Source organism: Phascolarctos cinereus, unplaced genomic scaffold (genome assembly GCF_003287225.1).
Source record: "Phascolarctos cinereus isolate Bilbo 61053 unplaced genomic scaffold, phaCin_HiC Scaffold_4;HRSCAF=312, whole genome shotgun sequence".
NCBI classification, from domain to species: Eukaryota; Metazoa; Chordata; class Mammalia; order Diprotodontia; family Phascolarctidae; genus Phascolarctos; species Phascolarctos cinereus.
This window is the reverse complement of record NW_027555847.1, coordinates 730,173,784-730,188,282: the sequence shown is the minus strand read 5'-3', so window position 1 is coordinate 730,188,282 and position 14,499 is coordinate 730,173,784. Positions and strand designations below refer to the sequence as shown.

The following is a 14,499-nucleotide window of genomic DNA, read 5'->3' as shown; positions in this document are numbered from 1 at the left end:
TACTTTTTCTGGAATGCCACTGGAGGGGAGTACATAGTAATGTGGTCAGAGGAGAATTTGATAACTGGGTGGAGGAAGGACTGGGCTGGGGGGAGAATTGAATCAGCTAGACCAAAAAGCAGACTCTCAAACTACCTCAGGTTGTGTGGTGACTGGGGTCTGAACCAAGAAAGTAACAATATTGAGAGACTAAGGGGTATATGTGAAAGATGTCAGAAAGGTAGAAATAACAGGACTTTGCAACAGATTGAACATGGAGGTCAGGAGTGTGAATGTGTTGATGAGGAGTGCAGATCATTTCGTTTCTGAGCCTGGACTATTCAGAGGATGCTTTGGATAACATTAGGAATATAAGAAGATCAGAGGGTTGGAGGAAAAAGAATCCATTTTCTTTTGGATTTAGCAGAAGTACAACCAGGAGAGCGTAATGTCACTAAAATCTAGACAGTGGAGTGTCAAGAAAAGGGGACATTGACAGTGTCAAAGCCTACAGAGGAGTCATAAAGGATTAGGATTAAGAGACAGCCATTTAATTTTAGCAGTTTTGAGATTATTGATAATTTCTGAGATATAGGTTTCAGTTGAGCAATGAAATTGGGAGCTAGCATGCAGAGAGTTTCTTTTTTCTTTTTTTTTCCTTTGGACTATTATAAATACCCAAATTAACTATGAAGGACAAATGAAGAAAAATGCTATCTGCATACTGAGAAAGAACTGATAAATAGGAATATGTGTAGAATGATTTTACATAGATATACTAATTTGTGTCTAATGGTGGCTATATCTTTTGTGGGGATTGGTGGGGGGGGAAGAAAGGGGGAAAAAGAAAATGGAGAGTTACAAAGAAAGCGAGGGAAAGGAGTTGGAGATACCAATTGAAAATGGCCATCTCTAGCTGTTTACCCATAAAATGGGGGAAAAGATATTGGACACCATTTCCTGGGGATGCATGGATCATGTGAGAGTGTTTTAAGGGTTAGAGGGAAATGATTTTATTTGTGCTAATAGGGAAAGGGTCATTAGTGTGACCCTTCCACCCTGGAAGCACAGGTCTACTTTAACAAACACTTAAAAGTCAAGTAATAGGTAGGAAAATGAGCAAACAATGAAAAAAACTCTATGATGACAAGGAAAATCAAAACACACATGCAGAAGAGAATGACAAAGTCAAAGTTCCAAGAAAAATATGAATTAGTCTCAGGCCATGGAAGAGCTCAAAAAGGGTTTTGAAAATCAAGTAAGAGAGATAGAGGAAAAATTGGGAAGAAAATTAAGAGTGATACAAAAAAAATCATGAAAAAGGAGTCAACAGCTTGGTGGAGGAGACACAATAAAATACTAAAGAAAATAACACCTTAAAAAACAGACTAGGCCAAAAGGTGGAAGCCAGTGAGGAAAAGAATGCCTTAAAAAGCAGAATTGGCCAAGTGGAAAAGGAGGTCCAAAAGCTCATTGAAGAAAACAATTCCTTAAAAATTAGAATGGAGTAAATGGAAACTAATGACCTCATGAGAAATCAAGAAACAACAAAAGAAAACCAAAAGCAAGAAAAAATAGAGAACTATGAAATATCTCATTGGAAAAACAACTGACTTGGAAAATAGATCCAAGTGATATAATTTATTTTTTTCTCTTTTTTTAAAATGTTATTAATTTATTTTGATTTATCAATACTCACTTCCATATGTTTTTGAGTTTAAAATGTTTCTCCCCCTTCCTCCCCAACACCCTCCCCAAGATGGCACACCATCTGATATAGGCTATACATTGACATTCTTATGAAACATATTTTCACATTAATGGTGTTGTAAGTAATTAAAACGAAAAGGAGTAACCATCAGAAAGAGGAAATAAAATTCAACAGAAGAGAAAAAAATTAGCCATTGAACTTTCATTGTTCTTTCTTTGGATGTGGATAGCATTTTCCATCACGAGGCCTCTGCAGATGTCTTAGATCCTTGTATTGCTGGGAAGGGTTAAGTTTATCAATATTCGTCACTCAATGTGGTTGTTATTGTGTACAATGTTCTCTTGGTTCTGCTCATTTCACTCAGCATCAGACCATTCAAGTCTTTCCAGGTTTTTCTGAAGTCAGCCTGTTCATCATTTCTTTTTTTTGTTTTGTTTTGTTTTGTTTTTGTTTTTAGGCAATTGGGGTTAAGTGACTTGCCCAGGGTCACACAGCTAGTAACTGTCAAGTGTTTGGTCTGAGGCCAGATGTGAACTCAGGTCCTCCTGACTTCAAGGCTGGTGCTCTATTCACTGTGCCACCTAGCCGCCCCCTTCATCATTTCTTATAGCACATGTGTGCTGTAATGTGTGTTCCATTACATTCATTTACCACAACTTGCTCAGCCATTCCCCAATTGACGCGCATCCTCTCAATTTCCAATTCTTTGCCACCACAAAAAGAGCTGCTATGAATATTTTTGTACATGTGGGTTTCTTTCCCACTTCTGTGATCTCTTTGGGGTATAGCCCTAGAAGTGCTATTGCTGGGTCAAAGGGTAGGCACATTTTTATAGCCCTTTGGTCATAATTCCAAATTGCTCTCCAAAATGGTTGGATCATTTCACAACTCCACCAACAATGCACGAGTGTTCCAATTTTCCCGCATCTTCTCCAACATTTATCATTTTCCTGTTTTGTCATGTTGGCCAATCTGATAGGTGTGATGTGGTACCTCAGAGTTGTTTTGGTTTGCATTGCTGTAATCAATAATGATTTAGAGCATTTTTTCATATGCCTATAGATGGCTTTAATTTCTTCACAAGTGATATAATTTAAAAATTATTGGGTTATCAGAAAGAATCGAAGTATTATGGAGCCAAAGTCAGGATCACACAAGATTCAGTAGCTTTTGCCTTAAAGGATCAGACAGTTTGGAATGTGATATTCCAAAGGACAAAGGAGCTAGAAGTACAACCTAGAATCACCTACCAAGAAAAACAAAATGGATATATAATGAGATAAGAGAAGCGTTTCAAGCATTTCTGATGAAAAGACCAGAGCTGAATAGAAAATCTGACTTTCAAATGCAAGACTCAAGAGAAGCATAAAAAGGTAATAAGTAAAGAGAAATGATAAGAGACTTCATAGGTTTAAACTATTTCTATTCCTACATGGGAAAATGATATCTGTAACTTATAAGACCTTTCACATTGTCAGGGTAATGAGAAGAAGTCTATATAGACAGAGGGCACAGGTGTGAGTTGAATATGAAGGGATGATATCTAAAAAGTAAAATTAAGAGGTCAGGGAGAATGTACTGGGAGAAAAGGAGAGGGGAGAGTAGGGCAAATTATGTCACATAAAAGGCTAGAAAGAGCTTTTACAGTGAGAGGAAGAAGAGGTAAGTGAGGGGAAGTGAGTGAACCTTATTCTCATCAGAATTGGTTCAAAGTAGGAATAACATACAGCTGCAATTGGGCTTAGAAATCTCTTACCCCACAGGAAAGTTGGAGGAGAAGGGGATATGAGAAGGGGTAGGGGTTATAGAAGACAGGGCAGATTGGGGGACAAAGTAGTCAGAAGCAAACACTTTTGTGGAGTAACAGGGTGAAAGGAGAGAGAGAAAAGAATAAACAGGTGGAAGGAAATAGGATGGAGGGAAAGACAGTTAGCAACAGTAAGTGGAAAAATTTTGAAGAAAGTTTCTCTGATAAAGGCATCATACAGAACTGAGGCAAATTTATAAAAATTAGAGTCATTCCCCAATTGATAAATGATCAGAAGATATGATCAGTTTTCAGATGAAGTAATCAAAGCTTTCTATCGTCATATAAAAAATAATCTAAGTCATTATTGATTCAAGAAATGTAAATTTAAACAATTTTGAGATACTACCTCATGACTATTAGATTGGCTAATAGGATAGGAAAGGGAAATGATATTGTTGGAAGGGACATGGGGAAAATGAGACATTAATGTACTGTTGGTGTAGTTCTGAACTGATTCAACCATTCTGTACAGCCATTTGGAACTATGTCCAAAGGCCTATAAAAGCATACATACCCATTGACCTATCAATACCACTACTAGCTCTGTATTCCAAACAAGATTAAAAAAATAATAAAAGGAAGACCCATATGTACAAAAACATTTATAGCAGCTCTTTTCTGAGGGCAAAGAAGTAGAAATTGAGGTAATGCCCATCAATTGAGGAATGGCTGAACGAGTTGTAATATGTGATTATGCTGGAATACTATTGTCATAATGAGCTGGATGCTCTCTGAAAAAGGAAAGACTTGCATGGGCTGATGCAAAACGAAATGTACTGTGTACAAAGTAACAGCAATATTGTAAGATGAATGACTTAGCTATTCTCAGAAATACAATGATCCACAACAACTCTGAAAAAGACTTATTTATGGTGAAAAATGCTATCTATCCCCAGAGAAAGAACTGATGGTGTGTGAGTACAGAGTGAAGCATACTTTTTTAAACTTTATTTTTCATGAGTTTTTTTTTCTTGTTCTATGTTTCATTTTACAACATGACTATTATGGAAATGTTTTGCATGACTACACATGTATAATCTATATCGAATTCCTTGCCTTCTCAATGATGGTGCATGGAAAGGGAAGAAAGGAGAGAATTTGGAACTCAAAGTTTTGAAAATGATGTTAAAAATGTTTTTTAAATGTAACTGGGGAAAAATAAAATATTAAATATTTTTTAAAGGAGAGCAGAAAATGGGAGGAAATAGTCAAAATCAAATAAAAGTAATAGCTAGAGTTTAGACAGTACCTACTATGCATGTGTCATGCACTGCATAAATATTGTCTCATTTTATTCTCATGAGAACCCTAACAGTTAGGTGCTCTTCTTATCCTCATTTCGCAGATTAAAAAAAAATTGAGACAGAATTCGTGTGATTAACCTAATGTCATAGAGCTAGCAAGTTTGTGAAGTGGGGTCAGAACACAAGTCTTCCTGATTTGAGGCCCAGCATTCTATCCACTGCACCACCACTTGTATTCTGATTTTTAAAGAGAATAGGGTGAAAATGCTCACTCCATGGATGAGGTGAAAAATGGAAGGAGAATTTGACAAGCTTCTGGTAAAGGATGGAAATTAATTTTTTTTAAACTCTCTAACATTAAGTCAAAGCGAACTACTAATTACTATTACAAAGATTTCTTTTTCTATTGGCTCAACATAGCATTAAATAACAGATGTACTTGAAGGTCAATTGCAAATATTGATTTAGGGGGGTTTTATTACTAATAATTATATACAAAACAATCTTTGAAAGGATAGAATTTGTTTAGACATAACTTTGTTTTTTCTACTACTGATAAACTAGCTATACATTCAGTGAAACTCTACTGAATAACTAACCCACATTGTCAACCAAGTCCTTTGAAAAGTTTGGATGGAAAAAGTAACATAAACAAAGGAGAATTTCAAATTAGAAAACAACCTTACTGTTTCCATGGTCTGTTTTTATAGAAAGGTTATGGTGGTCCATAATGGTTTCATGATGACCTTTACCTTGCATGCCTAGTGATCATGATTTTCAAATAGCCTGCCATCACTGTTGTAAGAATGCAAACCCAAGTAAGGTCTGGATCTGGCAATTACAAGGTAGACCAAGAATGAGAGAACTACTCTGGTGCAGTGATAGCCATGATATTCTCTGTATTCCTGTGACACATGAATGTCCAACCTTTCTGGAAGTTTGGAAACAATTTGATGTCAGGTTGAGAAACTGTAAGAATATGTTGCATATAGTCAGAAGCAGTCGGAGTTTGAGTTACTTGCTGCACAATTCCCAAAAGCAGTGTAGTCCAGATCATTGTATTTTGGAATCAGTGCAGAAAGACTGCTGTTAAGGTTGAAACATTCACATACTTGATGTTTCAGAAGATAAATATCTTTGTAACCAAACTGGACAATTATTTACCACTTAAGGTGCCACTGACGAATTTTTAGCTCAAATCTCTTGAATCGTTGACACAATCCTTGAAGGGGTTTGTGAACCTTGAAGGGGGAAGAAGTGCAAGAGGTCCAGTATTGAAGCACTCTGTCCATTTTTGTAGAAAAAGATGATGAACTAAAATTCCTATATCAGACCCATATTTTCAGATATGGGCAATGCCATGCATTCTTTTAATTGGGTATTTTAGAAGGATTTTAATTTTATTTTATTGAGCAGATAAATTTAATGATTTTTTTAAAAGAAATAAGTAATGGCTATCTAAAAAAATCAATGGGTCATAGGTTCAAGTCCAGCCTCAGACAGTTCACATTAGCTGTGTGACCCTAGGCAAGTCACTTTACCCCAATTTCCTCACCAAAAAGAAATTAATGGGTCAGAGCAAAATCTCTTATGCCTCAGGCAAATAAAAAAAAAAGTTGGCATTCTACATGTGACATCAGATAATGCGAGAGAAAAAATAAGATTGAAATTGATCACCAGGGAAATTATATTTGGCTTACAGGTAGGATAGATCATGAAATAATTTGAATATTTAGTATATGTGCACCAAATGACATTGTGTCTATGAAGAAAGGATTGAAAGTGCAGGCAATGAAAGGGAAAGGGAAAGATTAAAGTGGAGATAATTAATCAAATACTGTGCAAAGAGCGTGGTCATTGATGATATTTGAATTCTAGTCTTACCTGTTGGGATTTTGGTGAAGTCCCTCAGACATTCTGAGCTCATAGTCTGAGTGGTGAAAGTGATGAGAATAATGGCCTTGCCTGGGTCACAGGTTTGTTGTGAAGATCCATTGTGACTATGGGTGAAGCTCTTTGTAAATTAAATCATCTTTGGGATATGAGCTAAGGGCATTTTAAATTATTAGTTCAGCCCTTTTTAGATTGTTCTCTTTGAATGAGGAAATAAAAAAGTAAATGAGTTTATGTTCTGCAAATGAAATGAAGGTAATATAAATAGATTTATGCATGTGGATAGTTTCTGTATTTGTTTTATTGTTGGGTTCTTTTTTTCAGAAGGAGAGAGCAGTCTTGAAAAGAAGGAAACTACTGTAGAGCTAAGAGTTTCTGTGGAAGAAACTCAAAAGCAAAGATTCATGAATGATGGTCCTGTTCACATCAATTGCAGAGAAATCTGTGCTACACTTGAGAGAATCCACACGAGAGAGAAATCTTATGAATGTAACCAATGTGGAAAGACTTTTACATGGAAGGGTGGTCTTGTTCAACATCAGAGAATCCATAGAGAGAGAGAAACGTTATGACTGTAATCAATGTGGAAAGGTTTTTAGAGACAGGAGTGTTCTTACTCGACATCAGAGAATCCACACTGGAGAGAAACCTTATAAATGTAATCAATGTGGAAAGGCTTTTACAAGGAAGTCTGGTTTTATTTTGCATCAGAGAATCCACACTGGAGATAAACAGTATGAATGTAATCAATGTGGAAAGACTTTTACATGCAAGGGCACTCTTGTTCAGCATCAGAGAACCCACAATGGACAGAAACCTTATGAATGTAAACAATGTGGAAAGGCTTTTAGGGAAAGCAGAGGTCTTATTGTACATCAGAGAACCCACACTGGAGAGAAACCTTATGAATGTAAGCAATGTGGAAAGACTTTTACATGGAAGGACAGTCTGGTTCAACATCAGAGAATCCACACTGGAGAGAAACCTTATGAATGTAATCAATGTGGAAAGGCTTTTAAGTGGTCTACCAATCTTACTGTACATCAAAGAATGCACACTGGAGAAACACCTTATGAGTGTAATCAATGTGGAAAGGCTTTTAAATGGTATACCAGCCTTACTCTACATCAGAGAATGCACACTGGAGAGAAACCTTATAACTGTAATCAATGTGGAAAGGCTTTTAGGGAAAGTAGAGCTCTTACTCTACATCAGAGTATCCATACTGGAGAGAAACCTTATGACTGTAATCAGTGTGGAAAGACTTTTAAAAAGAAGGCTCAGCTTGTTGTACATCAGAGAACCCACTCTGGAGAGAAACCTTACAAATGTAATCAATGTGGAAAGGCTTTTAAATGGTGGAACAGTCTTACTCTACATCAGAGCATCCACACTGGAGAGAAACTTTATGAATGTAATCAATGTGGAAAGACTTATACACATAAGGCCAGTCTTGTTCAACATCAAAAAATCCACACTGGAGAGAAGCCTTATAAATGTAATCAATGTGGAAAGACTTTCAGATGTAGGAAGAGCATTCATTTACATCAGAGAATCCACACTGGAGAGAAACCTTATAAATGCAATCAATGTGGAAAGGCTTATAAATGGTGGAACAGTCTTACTCTACATCAGAGAATCCACACTGGAGAGAACCTGTATGAATGTAATCAATGTGGAAAGACTTATAGACGGAAGGACAGTCTTATTCAACATCAGAGAATGCACAATGGAGAGAAACCTTATAAATGTAATCAATGTGGAAAGACTTATACATGGAAGGACAGTCTTGTTCAACACCAGAGAATCCACACTGGAGAGAAACCTTATAAATGCAATCAATGTGGAAAGACTTTCAGATGTAGGAAGAGTATTGGTGAACATCAAAGAATCCACACTGGAGAGAAACCTTATGAATGTAATCAATGTGGAAAGGCTTTTACGTGGAAGGATGGTCTTGTTCAACATCAGAGAATCCACACTGGAGAGAAACCTTATGAATGCAATCAATGTGGAAAGGCTTTTAAGTGGTGTACCACACTTACTGTACATCAGAGAATCCACACTGGAGAGACACCTTATGAATGCAATCAATGTGGAAAGGCTTTTAAATGGTATACCAGTCTTATTCTACACCAGAGAATGCACACTGGAGAGAAACCTTATGACTGTAATCAATGTGGAAAGGCTTTTAGGACAAGTAGAGCTCTTACTCAGCATCAGAGAATCCACACTGGAGAGAAACCTTAGGAAATTGATCAATGTGGAAAGGCTTATAAATGGTGTTCTAGTCTTACTCTTCATCAGAGAATCCATACTGCAGAGAAACCTTACAAAAGTAACCAATGTGGAAAAGCTTTTACATGGATGGACCACACTTACTCTACATTAGAGAATACACATTGGAGAGGGTCATAGGACTAACAAATTTATGATGTTGGCTTGGAACTCAGGTCTTTGTGATTTGAGGCCCAGCATTCTATCTACTGCACCACCAGTTGTATTCTGATTTTTAAAGAGAATAGGGTGAAAATGTTCACTCATGGATGAGGTGGAAAATGGAAGGAGAATTCGACAAGCTCCTGCTGAGAGATGGAAATTCTCTTTTTTTTTAACTCCCTAACTAGTCAAAATGAATTGTTAATTACTATTACAAAGATTTTTTTTCTATTGACTCAGAAGTACTGCATTAGATGACAATTGTATTTCAGCTTCAGTTGTAAATATTGATTTTTTTTTATTATTTATATACAAAACAATCTTTGAAAGGATAGAATTTTTTCAGACATAACTTGGTTTTCTCTACCACTGGTAAATTGGCTATACTTTCACTGAAACTCTACTGAATTACTAATGAATAGTCTAACTCACCTTACCAACCAATTCCTTTAAGAAGCAGCAAGAAAGAAGAAGAGTAATATAATCAAGGGAGAATCTCAAATTAGAAAACAACCTTAGCATTTGAGTGGTCTGTTTTTGTAGAAAGATTGTGGTGGTCCATGATGATTTTGTGATGACCTCTACTGTGCATGGCTGGTGATAACGGTTTTCAAATAGCCTGCCACCACTGCTGTAAGAATGCAAACCTAAGTAAGATCTTGAACAGGTGATTTCAGACTTGATGAGATGTGATTACAAGGTAACACATGAATGAGAAGTACTCAGGTGCAGCGATAGGCACTGAAGGTCTTTGCATTCCTGTGACCATGTGCACATGAATGTCCAACCTTCCTGCAAGTTTGGAAACAATTTGATGTCAAGTTGAGAAACTGAAAGAATATGTTGCACATAGTTAGAAGCAATCAGAGTTTGAGGTGCTCACTCAACAGTCTCCCAAAGAAGTGTATTCCTGATCATTACAGTTTGGAATCACTGCAGAAAGACTACTGTCAAAGTTGAAACATGTACATACTTGATGCTCCAGAAAATAAATATCTTTGTAAACTAAATTGGACAACTGTTTACCACTTGAGGTGGCCCTGACATTTTTAGCTCAAATCCCATGGACCATTGACACAATCCTTGAAGGGGTTTGTGAACCTTGAGGATCAATAGTGAAGTACATTGGCCACTTCTGTACAAAAGTGTCAACTCAAATTCCTGTATCAGACACATTTTCAGACATGGGCAATCCATGCATTTTTTTAAAACTCTTTTTTAGAATGATTTTAATTTTATTTTAGTGACCAGAGACACTTAAAGATATATATTTTTAAAAGAAATAAGTAATGGCTTTCTTAAAAAATTAATGGTCAAAAGAATATCACATGCCCTGAGGTAAATACAAAAAAAACCAATGTTGGTATTCTGAATGTGACCTCAGATAATGGAACAGAAAAAAAAAATAAGTTTGAAAATGACCTTCAGGAAAATTACATTATGCTTATTTAGCTTATGTCCACCAAAGGCATTGTATCTATGAAGAATGGGTTTAAACTACAGATAGGGAAAGGGAAAGATTGAAAGTGAAGATAATTTATTGAGTACTGTGGATACCGCATGCCCATTCTCAAGGTTTGAGTTCTAGTATCAGCTGTTGGAATTTGGCTTAAGTCACTCAGCCATTCTTATCTCATGGCTAGAGTTGTGGATGTGATGAGATGATGGCCCTATCCGTGTCACAGGTGTGTTGTGAAGATCCAATGTAATGGTGCATGAAGCTCTTTGTAAATTAAGTCATCCTTGGCTAATGGCATTTGCAAATCATTAGTTCTTCCTATTTAAGATTTTTCTCTTTTCCTGGAGAAATAGAAAATTGCTGAGTTTATATTCTGCTGATGGAGGGAAGGGAATATAATGTGTGTGTATGGTCTGTATTTGTTTTATTGTGATTTTTTTTTAAGAAGGAGAGGGGAGATCAGACTACAAATGAAGGAAACAGAGCTAAGAGTTTCTTTGGAAAAAAATTACAAGCAAAGATTCATGAATGGTGGCCCCTGTGGCTTCAGTTGGAGAAAAATCTGCTGCGCATGAGAGAAGCCACAGTGAAGAGAAACATTGTGACTGTAAACAATGTAGAAAGGCTTTTTACAGAGAAGAGCTATCTCATTGGACAACAGAGAATACACAGTGGAGAGAAATCATATGAATGTAATCAATACAGAAAGGCTTATACATGGAAGAACAGTCTTCTTCAACATCAGAGAAGCCATGCTAGAGAGAAACCTTATAAGTCTACTCAATATGGAGAGGCTTTTGCATGGATGAAACATCTTACTCAACATCAGAAAGTCCATACTAGAGCAAACCTTTATGACTGTAATCAGTGTTTAAAGTCTCTCAGATCTAGGTCCAAATTTGCTGAACACAGGAAAATCCACACTGGAAAGAAACCTTTTGAATGTAACCAATGAGGTAAGGCTTTTACACCAAGGGATCATCTTACCTGATATCAGAGTACATACATTGGCAAGAAACCTTAAGAAAATAATCAATGTGGTAATGCCTTCAGGCTAAAGACAGTCCTTGTTTACCATCAGAGAATCCATAGGAAATAAAGGAATCTTATAACTGACCTGAATGAGTAAAGGCATTGAAATGGAGTACAGAGCTTCTTAGCAGAAAATTCACTCTAGGTACAAGCCATCTATGGACTTCATATGGGAAGGCTTTTAGCCAGAGATCATCTCTTATCCTCTCATCAGGGGATTTGTAATGAAAAGAAACTTTATGAATGTGCTCAGTGGAACATGCCTTTCTCTAGAACATGAAGGTAACTAGTGAAGGTTAAATTTGGGGTCTGACTATAATAGGAAGGTAAGATAAGGAAAATAATCCATGCCCACCCTCCTGGTTGCAAAACCAAAAAAGGAGGCAATAGGCCCATAAACCGCAGAACTGTCTGAGAATCCATCTGGTTGTTCTCAGAAATAGAATGTCTTCAGAATGAGGAAAAGCCTTTGTGTCAATACTGTGTTGACTGGGAAACAATCTTTGGTGAAGGGAAGAAATCGGATTTGTTTGATCAAGGATATAAAAATTGGGGCAATTTAGGGTAATTTTGTGGTCTCCCACAGGCCACCTATATGCACTTATTCATCTTACATCCAGGCCACTACATGTGACAGTTAAGAAAATTCTCATTAAGTTGAGATAGTTTCTGCCTCCTGATTTTTGTGATGGACTTAAGAACAGAACCATTGTGTGAACAAAGCAGCCACTGCTAAACAGGTAAGAGGCCTGGCAATTTCTATCTACAAAGCTTCCCTCAGTTGGAAGGGAAATCTGAAGGAACTGAGTTCCATGTCAGAGGCATTTGGGCTACTTGTCACATGCTGTCTATGAATGAGTGAAAGGCTCAGTTCCTGATGATAGCACCCTCATCAGAGTAATGGTTTCCAGTTCAGAGACCAACAGGTTGGACATAGGGAAGCAATTCAAGAGGCACTATAGAAAGTCTCCATATCCTCCCACCAAGGCAAGTCAGAAAAGGCAAACACTGATAGGAAGAAAGGTTTCTGATGAAATTCATCTGGAGTCTAATGAGGACCCAAGCCAGCGTCTTGTTCCCTTGTCACTGAATTTATCAGAGAATCTTGAGTTGGAAGGGCCCTCAGAGGCCATCCAGTCCAAACTCATGCCTGCAGAGGCCTTTTTAAACCTTTCTCCTTGAAGACCTGCTAGGAAGGCAGCCCATTATTAGGACACTGTTCATCCCATCAGGCTGACTCTGCCTCCTGCAGCTTACACTCATCGTCCTGGGTCTTCCCTCTGGGCTCAAGCAGAACAAATGTGATTGGTCTTAGATGTGACAGCCTTTCAGGTATTTGATGAGTATTTTGTGTTGCCTGCCAAGTTTTCTCTTCTTCTGGATAAGCTGCCTCAGTTCTTTCGACTCATTTGGCATGGTCTCTAGTCCATCATATTCACAGCCCTTCTTTGGATGTGTTCCAACTTGTCAGTGCCTCTTTTTGATTATCTCCAGTTTATCATAGATAGATAGAAATAACTCCCTTGTTGCTCCATACTTATTTCTGGAGGTAGCTGCCAAAGGTGCCATCAAACTGGAATAGAAATTAGTTTATAAATCGATTCCTCAGTCATGTAACCACAACTTTGGGATCCTAAAATCTGTCAGTCTATCAGCCAGGATGATGGCATTCCTGGAAATATTGTTTCTAGGTGTTTTTGTACAATTAGAGGAAATTTGTTATCTATCATTAGTTATTTCTGCAAGATCCAGGTGGAAAGTATCAATATTTTCAAGGTGAAAAGAGGGGCTGTTTCCAGCCCACATTTCAGACTTTCAGCCAATCACATTGTCCCTGCCTCCATGATGCTGTCAGTTCTTTAACCATTTATATTGTTTTCTCCACCTATCAACTTCTGTTCTTTGTTTTATTTTTTCTTGAATATGTATTTTTTACTGAAAAACAAAATCATTCATAAATTAACATACGAAAATGTCTAAACACATGAGAAAATAAGATAATGACAAAGGACTACTTTTGTGAAAAGTGTATGGTCTGTTTGTTTTTTAAACATCTTTAGAATTCCGTGCAAAAAATGTACCCCTGGCACCTCTTGAAAACATAAAGGTCAAGTTCAAAAAACCTAGTGGTGGACAAAACTGCCTCTGGCCCAGGACTTTGAGCTCAATGGGGAAGCCATTGGCCCTCTTTTTCAGTAAATTCATGTTGACAAATAAACTGCTAGTGCTCAGATCTTTGTACTTCAGTTGACTTGATTTTCCCTGTGACAATCGTGGTCCAGACACCACTAATGCAATCTCTCCTGAAGGAAGGCTTTAGCTTATGGTATCTAAGCATGGAAACCATTGTCATCAAAATAGACCTGATTGCCTTGAGGCCATCATGACAGTCCTGGCTGATTTGTTGTTCAGTCATTTCAGTCATATCTGACTCTTTGTGACCCCATTTTGGTAGGAGTAGAGTTCTTGGCAAAGATGCTGGAATGGATTATTTCCTTCTCCAGTTCATTTTGGAGATGAAGAAACTGAGGCAAACAGGGTTAAGTGACGTGGCCAGGTTCATACACTTAGTATCTGTGGCTGGATTTGAGCTGATTAAGTTGAGTCTTTCTGATTCCAAGCCCAGTGTTCTATGCACTTTGGCACCAATTAGCTGCTCATAGTCTCACCTTAGAGGAGCCTGTAATCTTATATGACATTTCGGTTTAGGATTTAAAGTTATAAATGGTACCATACAGAATCTCCATTTGCCTAAGGGCCATTTGCTATCAGCACCTTAAGTTATAGAGCCCACTGATTTCAGTTAGACAGTGTCTGGTTCAAGGTACCTGGTACATATCAGTCATAAACTTGAGAATGCTCCTGGTCAACTCCATCTAGTCTTGTGGATACTAGCACAGCAAGGAGGATTTGGAATTCAATAAGAGGTCAT

General features: G+C 37.4%; 1 protein-coding gene across 1 annotated transcript; it reads left to right on the top strand.

Moving 5' to 3' along the window:
* The first annotated feature begins 6,827 nt into the window (after window positions 1–6,827).
* On the top strand, window positions 6,828–11,651 carry LOC144457170 (uncharacterized). The gene is given in 1 exon segment (XM_078154514.1): window positions 6,828–11,651. A coding segment is annotated over 1 exon segment (2,010 nt). The 5' UTR covers window positions 6,828–7,045; the 3' UTR covers window positions 9,056–11,651.
* Window positions 11,652–14,499: the final 2,848 nt, after the last annotated feature.